The sequence below is a fragment of the Zingiber officinale genome, chromosome 11B, assembly GCF_018446385.1.
Source record: "Zingiber officinale cultivar Zhangliang chromosome 11B, Zo_v1.1, whole genome shotgun sequence".
NCBI lineage: Eukaryota > Viridiplantae > Streptophyta > Magnoliopsida > Zingiberales > Zingiberaceae > Zingiber > Zingiber officinale.
In genome coordinates, this window is record NC_056007.1 from 20,778,665 (window position 1) to 20,796,652 (window position 17,988).

Sequence of the window (17,988 nt, forward strand, 5' to 3'; positions counted from 1 at the left end):
TCGGAGGGCCTGACCCAGGGACTTTTCCACTAGTTTCTGGTCTCTAACGGCTCGTTGGCTCATCTGAGTGTGTGCAGAGTCCTTGCGTCATCATCCTGATCATCATTCCTCGTCATCCATCCGTGGGAACCCTTCTAGAGAGTGCCAAATCGACCGGACTCCGCAGTGACTTTCCGTCAACCCCTGGTATATCGAGGCCCGCCTTCATCCGACTCAACTTCCGGACGGGATCAAGCGTATTACATCACATGGTGTGAAGGGGAGATTGAGTGGATACAAAAGGAGACAGCTTATTATAAATCCAGATATGAGGAACTTTTATTGGAAAAAGAATTAGGAAGGAATTTTCATAACCTGGAAAGAATAGTAGTAGTAGAAAAAGAAGAAGAAGCTAATATGCTCCAAGAAGAAATTACTAGTAAAGTAACAGTCACTCAAGAAGTGTGAATCCCTAGACTTGTCAAGAATATGCTCTATAACTTGATCATAGAAATGAAAATCCCTGATATTCCTAGATTCTCCTTCAAAGCAATTCTTGACACAGGCGCCACAACATGTTGTGTCGATCAAAAATCTGTACCCCAGAAGCACTGGAGCAAAATACATTTGTGGTAAGCTTCAGTGGCATTAATTCTCAGCAAACGACAAGTATAAAGATGAAGGCTGGGAAAATGATTATCGGGGAAAATATTTTCAGAATACCATATACTTATAGTTTTCCGATGGTACTTGGGGATAACATCCAGCTAATTATTGGATGCAATTTTATCAGAGTTATGCGTGAAGGATTACAAATTGAAGGAAATACAGTAACCTTCTATACAAACCTTACTACTATTAATACTTTACCTTCGGTAAATACAGCGGCCATAGAAGAGTTAGATTTGGAAGAGGAAGAGTATATCCAAATAAAAGAAATGGTGCATTTTTTCAAAAGGCCAAACCCAACAAAGCTTCAAGGAGTAGTTCAACCCACTCCTAAAGGAGATGCATGAACAAGGCTATATTGGAGAAAATCCATTGCAACATTGGGCTAAAAATAAAATAGTATGTCAATTGTATATCAAAAATCCTAACCTTACAATCGAGGACAGACCATTAAAGCACCTAACTCCTCAGTAGAAGGAAGCTTTTGCTAAACACGTTAAAGCCCTTCTAGAAATCGGAGTAATTAGACCAAGCAAGAGTAAACATCGAACAACGACTATCATTGTGAAATCAAGAACTATTGTTGACCCAAGGACAGGGAAGGAGACCAAAGGAAAAGAAGGATGATTTTCAATTACAAGCGGCTGAATGACCCGACACACAAAGATCAATACAACTTTCCTGGAATCAACACTATACTAGAAAGGTCAGTAATAGCTGTATATTTTCTAAATTTGACCTCAAAAGTGGATTCCACCATGTTGCAATACATCCAGACTCAATCGAATGGATGACATTTTTTATTCTAAAAGGACTATATGAATGGTTGGTAATATCATTTGGATTAAAAAAAGCCCCCGCTATTTTCCAACGAAAGATGGATAATTGTTTCAAAGGAACCGAAGAATTCATTACAGTCTACATTGATGACATACGGGTCTTCTCCCAAGACGAAAGACAACATGCGAAGCACTTACAGAAAATGCTGGAAATATGCAAATTTAATGGGCCAGTATTAAGTCTTTCAAAAATGAAGATTGTCGTCATAGAAATTGAATTTCTCGGAGCTATTATAGGAAAATGTAAAATTAGGCTCCAACCTCATATTATTACTAAGGTTACGAATTTCAAAGAGGAAGATCTGAAGACAACCAAAGGAATGAGATCATGGCTTGGGCTTCTCAATTATTCCCAAAATTACATTCCAAACCGGGGAAAACTGCTCAATCCACTATATACAAAAATAAGCCCACAAGGAGATAAAAGACTCAATAAGCAAGATTGGGTTCTAATCAGGTTGATCGAGGAAATGGTCCAGAAGCTACTGGATTTAGAAATTCCACCAGAGCAATATTTTATGATTCTTGAAGTGGATGGTTGTATGGACGGATGGGGAGGGATCTGCAAGTGGAAGAAAGAAAAGCATGATCCAAAAACGACAGAAAAAATTTGTGCATACGCAAGTGACAAGTTCAACCCCCCAAAATCAACAATTGATGTCGAACTCCATGCAGTTATGAATTCATTAGAGGCATTAAAAATTTATTGTCTAGATAGGAGTGAGCTGATTATTAGAACCGATGGTTAGACCATCATAAGTTTCTTTGAAAAATAAGCTAACAACAAACCATCTCGTGTTAGATGGGTTGTTTTTACTGATTACATAATTGGCATTGGGGTTTCTATTTCTTTCGAACATATAGATGAGAAGGATAACCAGTTAGCAGATGCTTTATCCCATCTCATTAATTCTCTTGTTACAGAATGGCCGGAAGAAGCCCTCAGCAAATTGGAACTCATGGCACCAGCTCTACAAGAGCTCAAGGAGCATCCCCACCTAGAGGCGCGGACACAAATGAATCAAGCCGTCTCTACTTTGCTGAGTAATATCAACAACAACTACAATTCTTGCATCGAAAATATCCAATCACGCTGGAAAAGGCAGAACAAATCGACCAACACCAACATGATTTACAACAGAGGGCAGCCATCTAGGCCACTAACGCCCTCCAGCAGCTTAGGCTGCTACACTCCTTGAAAAAACATGAGTGCTTGCGGAGAAGTTCAAAGGATAACTGGTGGTCAGATTGGTACCCTGCTACTAAGTAACTAGATGAGCAACTTACAACAACTGCTTACTCACTTTAGGACGTCGTTAACCGAATGAAGTCTTTCCGTCTGTGACTTTGCAGAAGTAGTGGACCCATCAAAAAGACAACGTAATCCACCATAGTTTGCCTACTTTATTCTTGTGTGCTGTAAAGGGATTCCCTCTTATCTTAAATGTGCTATAAAGGGGATTCCCTCTTATCCTAAGTGTACGAGGGATAAGGTCTTATAGGACCAAATAAACTGTAAAGAAAGATTCCCGCTTATTTAAGGACAGACAAGTCATGTGACGATGGGGCCCTATGAGCACCCGGCATGCCTACTATCCTTCTATAAGTATGGAAGCAGGAAGACCTTGCAGAGCATTCAAGCATCACTTGAACTCTACTTGGGTATCTTTGTAATCAAGTTTCTTTGAAGCAAAGTAATATTATCTGTGAGTTTTTATCATCTTTCTCCTTATTTCTATTACTCTGCTTTTACTCTGTTTTATCTTCCGCTCCTTTTCCTTTTTTCTCCTGTCTAGTTTGCAATACTCGGTTCGTTAGCTCGTGAACACGTTCGTTAAGCTCATGAATAAACTTTTAAATAAAGAAATAATAGTTTTGATATTGAATTTATAGATTGTACACTCTACTTATGAAAAATATAGACAAATATATTAAATTTATTTATTAGAATAAAATTGTATATTTTAATAAGAATATTAAAATTTTCTCTAAATATATAATTTAATTTTTAATTAATATTTAAATTTATAATTTATATTTATTAAACTCATTTAGGCTCGATAAAAGCTTGAATACGCTCGTGAGTCATGAATATATTCGTTAAATAAAGTTCGAGTTCGGCTCGATTATAAACAAGCCAAATTCAAATATTTAAGAGTTCGGCTCAGTTTGGCTCGATTACATCCCTAATCATAACTTTTGATTTGGAAGTTAGAATCAGACTCTGTCAACGGCTATGTGTGTAGAATTTGAAAATCAACATTTATTACTGGGTACCCATGACCATCAATTTTCGGACTCAAATTCAACTGTTTAATTCCTCATTGAGCTTTCAAAGATTTATTACTATTTTTTAATAATTTTTATTTTTATGATATTTAGGATATTATTGATATTCCTGGTAATTATGGATCATAGTGTATAATAGCGTTATGTTATAGTAATTTTAATGTCTGTCAAGAAATTTATTTTTCTAGAAAGTTTCTTTTCTTTCTCTACAAGATTGTAATTGAAGTCTATATATTATGATTTTTTTTCCCCTTTATTTATCTTAGGATCTAGAGTATATATAAACTCATGGGAAAATTTAATCATCTTATTTGAAAGCATTAAGCATTTTACGGCATAAACGTTTAAAGCAGAAGTACAAGGAGAAGAAGACGAAGAAGAAAAAGAAGAAGAAGAAGAATGGATTAACTGCAACAAATTAGAGTCATTGAGTGAATAACAAATGAATTAAACTATGGAGCTGTAATTGAAAAATGATTCCTCCATCAAACTTCGCAATGACTCAATGACTTCTGTACAGTCTTTGGTTAGGTAGAGGTAGAACTTAGCGATGATACTCCGGTTGGATCGACAAATGAATCGGTAGAACTAGAACATGGTGTTGGCAGATTGGAGGAGGTAGTGATGCGCAAAGGCGGCATGCATTGCTGCTCCAATTGGCATCACATCTTCATCCATGGTGAAGTAAGGGTTGTGTGGAGGATGAACTGACCCTATCCCTTCATTTTTAGTCCCAAGTAGGAGCAATGTCCCTGGCACCTTCTCCAAATAATAAGCGAAATCCTCGCTACCCATAACTCGCTGAGCGATCTCTGTGTTTTCGTCGCCCACGACTTCCTTTGCCACCTGCTGGACATATTCATGGATCCTCGGGTCATTCACGGTCGGAGGGATCTGCAGCAGTTGCTCTGATTCTAAGAACTCAATGGTCGCGATGCACCGGTACACCATTGCCTGTGCCTGGATCACCTCTTGTATTCTGTTGGTGATTTCATGGAAGGCGGCTTTGCTGAAGACCCTAAAAGTGCCCGATATCGAGACTGAATTCGGGGCGTCGGTGTAGGAATTGCCTCCATCTACTTTAGTCACTGACACAACCTGCAATATTGATCGAAAAACCTGAGTCTCCTGAATCGGATTCATATCGAAATTCAGTTGGGGGAATGAACTAAAATACCTGAGGATCGAAAGGATTGGCTTCTCTTGAAACAAGATTCTGTAGACTGATCACAGCTGATGAAGCAGCCAAGATGGTGTTGACCATTGCTTGTCGAGGTCCGGCATGGCTTATGACAGCCCTAAAATTGCCGCAGCCGGCCAGGAACTCGCCTGCCCTGGAGGCCACAACGCCGGAAGGAAGGAAGTAGGCTACATGCATGGCGAAAATGGCCTCCACGTTCTGTAGAGCTCCATCGAGGATCATCTCTGAGGCACCAACTCCCTTCTCCTCCGCCGGCTGAAATATCAGAACCACAGTTCCCTGATCCACCAATGCAACAAAAATAATCCGTCTTATTCTCATGTCATTAAACTCGATCTCCTATTATATCACAGGCAAGTGATTTGAAAATTTACTTGCAGTGTGTGTTTGAGTTCCTGAAGTATTTTTGCCGCTCCGAGGAGCATGCTGACATGGGCGTCATGGCCGCAAGCATGCATCTTGCCGTCAACTTTGCTCTTGTGCTCCCATTCAACTAGTTCCTGAAATGGCAGAACAAGTTCTGATCAATAATTTTCTCTCTTTATTCAATGGTGATTCGCTTTAAGACCCCGTTAATACATCATTAGACTAACACAGAAGAGATAAATTACAGATAACTACTAATTATTAGTTCAAATAGTAAGACATGAAAGAGGACATGTTCAAACATATCAAATTTCAATCCCAAAATTTCATATAATAATATTTCGTATTTTAACCATCGCACTCCTCCGTTGGATTGTAACTCGCGTGAGCCTCATCGATGACATGCTCTTTTAAATAAGTTTATAGTGTATGGTGAATTGGACCAGATTTCAATTCAATCTATAGTGAATTGGACCAGACTGACAAGTCATGGTCCAACCCATTTCGAGATTAGTAAACAAATCGAGAAGAACACTCTTTGCCATTCGAGTCTAATTTAAATTCTATGACTAGAAATATCGTTGATAATTGATAGATTTAGTTACCTGGATCGGCAGCGCGTCCATGTCAGCTCTGAGGGCGACGAAGGGCGGCAACCCAGTGCCGACGGTGGCGACGACGCCGGTGCCGGCGACAGGGAATCGGTAGGCGACGCCGAGCCGGTCGAGCTCGCGGCGGATGACGGCACTGGTCCGGAACTCCTCATGGGAGAGCTCGGGGTACTCATGGAGCTCCCGCCGCAGCCGCAGCATCCACTCGGCCGTCTCCGGCACCTCTGCCATCCTCTTGATCTCCGCCGTCGACGTGCGGGCCGCGCCGCCGGACCGCCCCTCCCACGTGACGCCCCTTTGGAACACCGCGCACTCATTGCGGCAGCCGGAGCCGCCCTGGAGAACCGTTTGAAAGGCGGCCGCCGCCCCACTGCCGACGAGGAGGCAACAGAGGATCACGCAGGAGAAGAATTCCATGCCGCACAGAAAAATTAATTAATTGACAGAGGAAGAAGAAGACGATCGATATATTTATAATCGAAGATCCATGGCGATACTTTTTCACCTAATTTATGGATCGAACGACGATCGGGTGCAAGACGCTACGTTGACCGAAAGATCGGTTTGGAAAGACTCTGGAGCAGACACGGAAGTGGAAGTGATAGATCGCATGGTTTCCACGTGATAAATGTGGGGATGTAAGTCGCTTTTATGACAGCAATCTTGGACATTAGTCGCAGGGAAGCCTGCTGGCGGCCGCATAGATCGTGAATCATGATGTATAATTATTTTCAGCCCGACAGCGTTGATGAGCGGTTCTTGTCATCAAAAATCAAAAGGGCGTTTAGCTTATCTAAGAATATTCATAATAATATTAAATATTTTTCTCAAATATTTATAATTTTTTACTATTTAAATATCTCAATTTTATAATTAAATATCTTCTTAACCAAATATTTTACTAAATATCTTACTATCAAATATCTCAAATTATATAACAAAACATCTCAATAAAATAATCATTACCCTTTGTGAGACCCACTTACATGCCACTTAAAATGAAATTATCGAGCATAAAGTTATACTCGGTGATTTCTATTCACCTCTAAAATATTCTCCATAATTAAAGATATTTGAGAATCTCGGCAAAGTCAAGGTAAATGTCTCCCTTATGTGCTAGTTACTATTCCAAAGATTAGTAGTCGTTCGTGATTTACCTCCTCCGTGTTAGTCCTGGGACGGATTGACGAGAGCGCTGAGGGTGAATATATTCATCTTTTATCATCATAAAAATATTTGAAAAGTAATATTTTAAAAAATATCTCCTCTAAATATGTCCTAAATATCTTTAAAATATTTTTTATTCAGTAACTATTATGTTATTCCTTATTTTTAATATTATTGTACCAGATAGACTCTCTCTGCCAGGCGAATTACAGGATTTTTTTTAAAAAAATTTAATAAAGAGGATATTTTGAAAAAAAAAAAATGTATTCTTTGAAAAATATGAAATTATGATGTATTTTTGAAAATTCTCTAAATTTAAGTAGGTTCTTTAAGAAAATGTCGTACTCATATTCTTCTTATCTTCGGGAAAATGCCCTATTCATCATATTGTTCTTATTTTTATTGTTTATTGTTTATTTTATTTTATTTTTAATTTCTTTTTGTTGCGACTCGCTTGTATTGTATTCCTGAGAGAGAGTTGTGGCCCAGTTCGATGGACAGGTCATCGCGCCGTCGTCGTATGATTTTCAAACTGAAGCATCGCTAATATTTTATCCACGTGTAGTGATTGCTCCTACACGGAAGTATAAGTGCGTATGTACAAGGGAGGAGCTTCTAAGCCCTTTCGTAGTTTCCTAAATATTGACGTTTGAGTAGTTTCCTAAATATTGATGATTCTAATTTTAATTATGATGTACTATTCAGCTGTCGACGGTAGTGAAGAGTGATTTATCTTAACAATTCTTTTTAATGTCGATATCACGGATATGTAAGCAGGGTCATCTCAAGATTCCTTGAGACCCTAGGTAAAAAATATAAAAAAACAAAATTTTTTAATATATTTTTATTTTTTTTAACATTTTTCATTTAAATTTGGGACCAAAAATAATAATTTTAAAAAATATTTTTAAAATTAGTTATTAAAAAGAATTAAATATTATTTTTTAAAAAACTAATTTTTGATATAAAATTTAGTTTTTTGACCGGTATTTTGATAATAATTTTATTTTTTATTAATAAAATTATTAAATTATTTAATCTTTTTAGTTAGAATGTCAAATAGACTTTATTAATTTTAATTTTAAAAAAATTATTTTTGCTAATGCATTTTACTTTGTATTTTATGATAAAAAAATCTCTAATTCACATTATTATCGAGAAATAAAAAGAAAGAGCGAGGAAGAAATATTATCAGCAAAGGAAGAGAAGGACTTAAGAGAAACATGCAAAATCGTTGATGAAAAAAGAAAATGACACAATGCACTGATGAGAGAACTATTAGGATTTTTAAGAAATATTTAGGAGAAAAGAATTCATTAGGTTTTATAATAATAGTATTACTAATTATAAAATAAAATGGGAATCGGAGTAATAATAAAAAAAGAAATAAATATGTCAATTTAAAAATGAATTATATTTAAGATAGAATAAAATCTCATATAAAATTACGATAGGCAATTAATGAGGAAATAAAATAAGTACAAGGTATAAATAAGAAGTGGAATCGATAATAAATTAATTGACAAAGTATCATTAATGAATTAACAACACATTTATAATTCATTAATTAATATTAATGATACTAATTTAATTTTTTCAATATCTTTAATTAATTAATCAATGGACCCCAATAAAATTGGGCCATAGGCATAGGCCTTAATGACTTATGCCTTGAGCCGGGTCTATATGTAAGAGATGAATGTAGATATATTATATAGACATGGTGCATATGGTAAGATTTAATTTTATATCATCGGTTTTTGATAATCGATCATGATTAATGTTGATTATTACGTTTTGATGGTCAAATTATTTGGATTGAAGATAGACACCTAATTTTTTTATTAAAAAAACTTTTTATTTTAGTTTTTTATCTAAAAAAAACTTATTTATTTAAGTTCTTATAATAATTTTAGTCAAAATTATTATATATTATAGTTGTTTGGATTAAAACTACGAAAATAATATCAGAGTAATTTTGATTAAATTAGAATAAAGTTATTTTTGATATAACTGTATTCATATGTAATAATTTTAGTTTTTGTTTCCTGTTACAGTTGTCTTGATAAAGACTATTCAGGATTTAAGGTTTAAATAAAAATATTTTCAGGATGGGATATCTTTTGATAACCGCCGTCCACAAAAATTTTAAAATAGAAAATTTGATTAATAATACAAGATAACTTCTCAAAATATATATATATATATATATATATATATATATATATTTTTTTTTTTTTTTTGAGAAGTTATCTTCTATGATAAGGAGGGATCCTGTCCTGTTACTATGGTAGAGATTAACGAAGGTCAGAGTTAAGACGGTCGACAGACAGAGAGTCTTAGTCGGTCAGGTGGGACATAGCCCGATCAGAGGTTAAATACCAGCCCACCATCTTCGACATGAAGTAGTCAAATCGACGCTTAAAGGACGTGTAGAAGTCAAGCTGAGCGGCTCTTCCGCTCGGCGTGATGGTGGACGACATGGATCAAGGCCGATTAGCCTAGCAGCTCTACCGCTCGGTGCGACAATGGGCTACCGGCCGAGTAGCCATCCAGCTCGGCCCAGCAATGGACGACACTACAGGGGACTTTCAGCCGAGCTGTCATTCTGTTCGGCCAAGCAACAGACACAACAGGATATCATTCGACATCCTTTAGGGAGTTAGTGACGTCGACGGGCGACATGGTTAGACAGAGGATCGTACGGCGGAAGCTTCCACTGTCACTTCAGAAATATGCTCGGCTCGTTAAGGTACTGTGTCAGTGACACTTTACTAACATGTTCCTTCAAGGAAAGTTTGAGATTGCGTGCCCGCTTTGAGAAGCGTGAGCACACGCTACAGGAGTCCTATATAAAGGGGGGTCTAGATATCGATGGAGGTGTGCTTTTCTCGTGATTTATACTATTGCGCTATAGTTCTTTTTTTCTTGCCTCGCCCGAGACTGACTTGAGCGTCGGAGAGCCATTGCTAGGGATTCCTTCCCTAGCTCGACATTGACGTTGTTGTATTACAAGCAGGAGCGAAGTCTATCGAAGATCAACAGGAACGCCACGTCCCCACCATCCGTCTTCTCGACTTTCGAACCAGATCAATATATATATATATATATATTTATATTTAGAATATTTTTAATAATTTTATGATTCGAGTAGGCCAACTCTAATCATAAAATTATTAAAAATATTCTAAATATAAAAAATTTAGAAATTATAAAAAATAGTAAAATAAATATTTAGAGTTTCGACCAAAATTATCATAAATATTATTTGTTGGATTCAAAATTTATTAGTTATGAGCTCCACTCCATAACAAATTTAGATCTCCATAAACACCGAATTAAAAGTATCATCCTTTAAAATTTAAAAGGTCTTCTTGAATCATCCTGCCCTCATTTTAACCTTCTGAGGATAACAAAAATAAAAATAAGGAGTCCTTTTATTTTTTTTCTTAGAGAACATATTAATTTATTGATTTAACTAGAATTTTTTTTAAATGATTGTTGATTTATATTAATAGTAAATTATTGATTATTATAACCAACAATTAAGCTTATAAATATTAATTTTTATTGGTATCTATTTCAATTAATTTTAAAAAAAATAATATCAAAGTTATACACTATATAATCATATCTCCATGAATATTAAATAACATCAAACAAAGAGGAGTATTGCAATGCCCACAAGTAACAAAAACATTATTATTATGTTTTACAAAAGTCAATGCCAAATAACTTAAAAATAAATGCTATTGTGGATGATGTAGGTAAGGTAGCTAGAAGTATTTTAATCCATCATCAATCATCATCATCATTATCATGATGAATCATGAGGGAGAGTATATTTAGAGTGCATAATTCACTAGACTGATGTTGCATGCTAAGTTGCTATAACATTTGCTTGTATTTACCTATCACACTCTTGAACCTATTGATAACACTTCTTTGCCTACCGCTCACACTCTTCGAGCAGGTGTTTATTATTTTTTTCAGCTCTTATTATCCGATATTGGATCTTATAGAAGAAGTAGATGTCTTTAAAATAAATACAAACGATTATAAATATCATATAATAAAAACAAAATACGTAGAGTAAAAAGATTATATTAAAAAAATAATTTGGAACTACTGAGCTCTTCAGTTTTTTTGTATTTAAAAATTATTTTATTTTATTTATAGTCCATGGTACAACTTATGAAAATCTCATAATAAATGAATAAGATGAGCCATGACCATTTCGAGATCTATGTATTTTAATTTTTTTTTTACACAAAGTACAGGGCACCTAATAACTAATTAACCACCTTTCTTAAATAAAAATTCATTAACTCTATTCTATTACCAATGTTTGATCCCATTTTATTGTGTTATCTAATTTTTATTCATTTGTCAACACTTTAGTATGACAATGATAAATTTAATAATTAGTACAGTTATATAGCTAGCTAGTTTAATAATGACAAGTCATCATGTCATTACTGCATCCAATTCAAAGGCAATGTATGCTTCAAAAGTGATGTCTCACCCATATATATATTCATATTTAAAAATATATAAAAAATCATAAATTTATAAGATGGAAGATATTTTCATTGGTATGAGATATTTTGGATAGACTTTAAAAATAAATCCATGAGGATTTAAACCCAAAGTGAACAATATCATACTATTATGAAGATATGTGAATTCTTTTAGTCCTAACAAGTGGTATTAAAATCATCGTCCAGATCGAGTCATGTGGGTGGAATAGTAACCTTAAATGAAGGATGTGGGAGCTTTCAGAATAGTAAACTCTAAATGAAAAGTCTAAGCAAGTAAGGGTGACTGGATGTTTAGCGGAAATCCTGAGGGTGTGAACCCTAGATATAAAAGTCTAAGCAAGTCAAGAGTGACTATATGCTTGGTGAAAATCTTAGAAAAGTGAACCATATGTAGTGAAAAGTTTAAGCAGGTCAAGAGTGATCGAATGCTTGACGGAAATCCTGGGGAAGTGAATCATAAGTGATAAAAAAGTCTTAGAGAAGAGGAGTGACCTTGATTGATCAAATATTTGAGAGGAGATCCGGAACAGATTAATAATAACTGGATACTTGAAAAAATTCTCGGAGTAGATCAAGTGTGATCATATGTTTGAGGGGAAATCCGAACTATGATAATAACGTTTAAGGAGAAGATTATTGGAAATATAATCAAAGTCTTATATTGAAAATATATAAAAATAATAATAAATTTATAAGATGAAAGATATTTCTATTGGTATAAAATATTTTAGATAAAGTTTAAAAATATATTCTTAAAATGGACGGAGCTAGAAGAGGGAGGAAAAGGACAGTGATGGCTCGCAAGGCAAGATGAGGTATTATAAACATGCAAATCAGCACTTTTAAAAGTATAATAAGAATTTATTGAATATTTTAATATTTACATGAACACATCATGCATTTTAATAAGTTTGTATTCCACCTTTGTGAAGCAAAGTCAAATTTTAATTTGTAGGCTAAAGGTATTCACTCAGTGCCTAAACTGTCACTCATCCACACATTTATCCTAATTATTGTTCATATTAGACCGAAACCTACTAATTTTATTTGATTGATCCACTGATTAACTTAAGTTTGAATTTTGTACATATCGATCAATTTTTTCCACTAATCAATGGTTATCCATTACTAAATGATTTTAAGAGGACATACCAAAAGGTTTTGGTCAAATCATTAGATCGATCTAGCAATTTTTCTATCTATTAAGAATTTCATAAAATGGATTAATTATTCAAATCTTTTCTATTCCATTAGTGTTCGTTGAGCAAAAACTCTCTTCCCGAGCTTCTTATTGTACTCATTTCATATTTATTGTAAGGAGTGTCGTGTGAGAAGTTTCTTCATTTCTTAAAACTTTTCAAGAACGACAAAAGATAGTAATTGTGAGGAGTAATTCGTTGACAAATAATTGACTGTAGAGTAGAAATTAGAAGTTCAAATTATGTAAAACACTCATGTTTAATTTCCTTCCCTTATTTTTCATGGTTATGTTTATCTTTATCTTTAACTTTATATCGTAGAATAAGTAAGAAAATGAACGACGGCTAATTCGCCTCTATCTATCTTCTTCAATGGTCCAACAGTTACTTTATCTTTTTCTTTCATTCTTATCCTCATAAAAGAGAGAATATAAATTTGAAAACGATCCAACTAAATCTTAATTGTAATCCTCCAGACTTTTTTTTAATCTATGTATTTAGTTGTTCGAATCGATTAATTTTAGAGATGACTATCACAAGAGATATAAAAATTTTCATCACTAATCGATGACTATATTGTCAATATAGTGGCCGATTAGCGATGAAAATAAATCATCGCAATAGTTTTGATTGCCAGTGAACCTAGCGACATAATTTTAATTCCGCCGCTAAATTTAGCAACGGGAAAAAAAGTGCTGTTACTAAATTACGATAAAATTAAAATTTTATCATTATTTTAGAGACGGAAATAAAATTTCACCATTATATTTAACTAAAATTTTCACAAAATCATTTAATTGCGAGATTTAAATCTTATTTACTTCTAAATTTCAATTTAACCGTTAAAAACTCATTCATTATACTCAACATTCACAAACTATCATCATTCACAAATTACGATGCATTACAAACCATCCACGATACATTCAATATTAACTTTTTTAGTTGGCACAAGGTATCTGGCTTATGTTGACTAATCCTGGATTGACCAGCCTGGCCCCACGGAGTTTTCCACTGGTAGATAAATCGAAAAACGTTCGCAACAAGTGACTTATCAACCCAGCATTCTTAGGTTAACCATCCATTAAAGAAAATTTATTCGTTAGTTTGTTAAAATTGGGACTTAATCCTTAGATGCTTGGGAAATAGAAAAGGTGCCCTGCGGTTGCATCCCGGGGGCTATATTCAACATTCTCAAATTATGATACATTTAACATTCAAAAACCCATTCATTTATCAACAAAGTAACATTTATTTCTACAAAAGGTCATATGCTGATCTTGGGTCTCCCACACGATCGACCTTATAATCATATGTAGAGAGGTAAATCAAGAAACAGAGTAGGCCACCACATAGGAGGTATTTTAGCCAACTTTATCGGAAATCGACCCTTGCATATTTTTGTAAATCTACCATATGATGACCAACTCGGCTATGCATTGGGAGCAACAAAGCAATATTTATGTTTAACAACAAAACAATATTTAAAGCATTATAGATGGTTAAAAAAAATACATCACTTTCGTCACAAAAATAAGCGCATATAGTTCAAATTCATCACATCTCATCCCGCTCAAAAACTAGTTCGTCATCATCATCATATCTCATTATTCCATACTCATGTAATAATGTAATTATTAAATTAAAAAATAAGACAAACTCTAACCTATTTTTAAAAAATATTGTTCATATATGATTCTAAAGTTAAAATAGATATACACAAAGCTAAAACTACTTATCAATAATACACAAACTAATAAATACAAGTGTAATATATTTTAAAAAAACATATACATTAATGAAAGAATATAGTATCAAATCCTATTTTTGAAGTGCTTATCTTTTATCTATAGTGTTTCTCAAAAGATGTAATGAAATCAGAGTTATATATAATATCAAAATTAATATAACTATTTTACATGTTTTATGAGTGATAAATAAAAAAAATTAAGTTGAAGGTTAAAATACTTCAAAAGAACTATTGTTATTATGAGCTACTTGTCAGTAGCATTTGGGTCTTGAGCCTCACGTGAGTCAAAACCATAAGACATTGGAAAAGTACGATTCTATCAAAATATGAATTCTTGCATTTACCACTCTACTGTTGTCTTGACTCGATCTTACATCGACTACTCACTAACTCGATCTTACATCGATTGCTCACTGACTCGATCTTTCATCAACTTCTCTAATATCATGATTAGATCTGTCAATTCTTGTCTTAACACTTGCACTTTAGTAGATGAAGAACTGAGATGACCCTTAAGCCAAGGAGTTATTAGACAATCATATACAACTTTTGCCTAGGAACGAAGGTCATAGAGGGAATTACCATTGTATGATAGAGTCTATATAGCAAGCTGCGACACATGTGCAACTCGATCAGTTATATCATCATATGTAAAAAAATATTATTAATATCGAATATACAATTAATAAAGCTAATCATTGTTAAATACGAGCGGTAATGAAGTTTATATTCTTACGTCTATAACCTTTGATCGAGCATCGACAAAAGTGTCATTCTTTTTTTCAGTGCATATTGTGAAATATCTCCCAACAAGTGGGAGGTCTCTATAAAATATATGCCTGCATACACAATTTTTTTATAAATTAAAATAAATTTATTAATAATTAAAAAAGATCTTATATAACTTTATTGTAAACTCACCAAGTCTATTGCATGCTCAACAATATATTACAATCCAACTGTATGTTTTGTCGATAGCGAGCTCGGGCCAGCGAGCATAATACTTCTATTATTTCGAGCAATTATGAATTTTGTTATCATTTTTTGTAGTCCAATTGTTCATTCATGCATCATAAATCTCAACTAGTATATGAGATGACCTTATTCTCTGCTTTATCTGTTGGGATACTTTGGAGCTAGAGGAGGGGGGGGGGGGTGAATAGCTCACTCGCTTTGCTTTGATGATGATTTGCAGCAGAATAAACTCGAAGCAATGCTAATGCCTTGATTTACTTGGTATCCACCTCAAAATGTGATGACTAATCCAAGAATTCAATCCACTCACACATCCACTATCAAAATACTCCTTCTCGGAAACACTCCGGAGGTAGAGAAGCCTCGTACAAGCTTTCAATACAATAAGAAGAAAAGAAAAGCAAATGCAAATGAAGTATTATAAGATTTATAACAATGAAACCCTATCTTGCTCTTTTCATGTTTGGAAATGCCTCTTGATACTTGAAAATGCAGCAGCACTTTACTGCAAGAGCCTTCAAGAATCACCGATGGTGAGCTTGAGAGAAAACCAGTTTATAATTTAGAACAAAACCACTTTTACCTCGATGTATTTTCACACTATTCTCATTATGAAAAGTTGTATTTCCACATTTATAATGATTACATGGAAAATATAACTTATCACCATCCATACAATTTGGATGATGCCTAACTAAGTTAACAAAATTTCCAACTCCATCAAAATATTCATCAATGATATATCTATTTACTAACCTATTGTACATCCAAACTTTATTCATATACATTTTAACCTAATGAGAAATATGTTGGTGCGGTTAGCACTAACGGTCTAACTCAGGTTTTGATGAATGACAAATCAGGTTAAGTTAGGTTTGTCGTTATCTAATACTCTGATCGAGTGTGCAGGCTAAGTCCAGATAGGTCGACGGGCTGACCGGATGTCTGGCACGAAGTCCAAGCGGGTCGACGGGCTGACCTGACGCTTGGCGAGAAGTCCAGCTAGGTCGACGGGCTGACCGGATAGCTGGCGAGAAGTCCAAGCGGGTCGACGGGCTGACCGGACGCTTGGCGAGAAGTCCAGCTAGGTCGACGGGCTGACCGGATAGCTGGCGAGAAGTCCAGACAGGTCGAAGGGCTGACCGGACGTCTGACAGGTGAGTAAAGGTAAGTCACTGGAAGGGAGTGACTGTGAGGACACGTTCCCGGAAAGGGAACATTAGGCGTCGATCCGGCTTAGATCCATTTCGGATATCTAAGTCGAGATCGTGACTAGATTCCGGTCTCGGAAAGACGGAATCTAAGTCATACTTCTTATATTGAACTTATAAACTGTGCTAACACTTTGTTTTGCAGGATATACATTATCTATTTGCCTTGGACTAACCTTGTTTTGCAGGAAAGGTGTTCCCTGGAAAAAGGTGATCCGAGGCAAATAGATAATGTATATCCTTCTATCAAAATATGAATTCTTGCATTTACCACTCTACTGTCGTCTTGACTCGATCTTACATCAACTACTCACTAACTCGATCTTACATCGATTGCTCACTGACTCGATCTTTCATCAACTTCTCTAATATCATGATTAGATCTGTCAATTCTTGTCTTAACACTTGCACTTTAGTAGATGAAGAACTGAGATGACCCTTAAGCCAAGGAGTCATTATACGATCATATACAACTTTTGCCTAGGAACGAAGGTCATAGAGGGAATTCTTTTTTCCTTCCACCGACAACCTCGTAATATTTATCATTTATAGCATCGTATGATAGAGTCTATATAGCAAGCTGATGTAAAAAAATATTATTAATATCGAATATACAATTAATAAAGCTAATCATTGTTAAATACGAGCGGTATTAAAGTTTGTATTCTTACGTCTATAACCTTTGATCGAGCATCGACAAAAGTGTCATCCTTTTTTTCGGTGCATATTGTGAAATATCTCCCAACAAGTGGGAGGTCTCTATAAAATATCTGCCTACATACATAATTTTTTTTTATAAATTAAAATAAATTTATTAATAATTAAAAAAAATCTTATATAACTTTATTGTAAACTCACCAAGTCTATTGCATGCTCTACAATATATCATGATCCAACTGTATGTTTTGTGGATAGTGAGCTCGGGCTAGCGAGCATAATATTTCTATTATTTCGAGCAGTTAATGAATTTTGTTATCATTTTTTGTAGTCCAATTGTTCATTCATGCATCATAAATCTCAACTAGTATATGAGATGACCTTATTCTCTGCTTTATCTGTTGGGATACTTTGGAGGTAGAGGAGGGGGAAAGGGGGGGGGGGGTGAATAGCTCACTCGCTTTACTTTGATGATGATTTACAGCGGAATAAACTCGAAGCAATGCTAACGCCTTGATATACTTGGTATCCACC

At 34.8% G+C, this 17,988-nt stretch overlaps 1 protein-coding gene across 1 annotated transcript; it reads right to left on the minus strand.

Moving 5' to 3' along the window:
- Positions 1-4,150: 4,150 nt before the first annotated feature.
- LOC122034949 (IAA-amino acid hydrolase ILR1-like 1) lies at positions 4,151-6,412 on the minus strand. The gene is made up of 4 exons (XM_042594308.1): positions 5,949-6,412; positions 5,352-5,477; positions 4,954-5,256; positions 4,151-4,874 (listed from the first exon to the last, which is right to left on the minus strand). Exons 1-4 carry the CDS (start codon positions 6,369-6,371, stop codon positions 4,365-4,367), a joined length of 1,362 nt encoding a protein of 453 aa, XP_042450242.1. The 5' UTR covers positions 6,372-6,412; the 3' UTR covers positions 4,151-4,364.
- Positions 6,413-17,988: the final 11,576 nt, after the last annotated feature.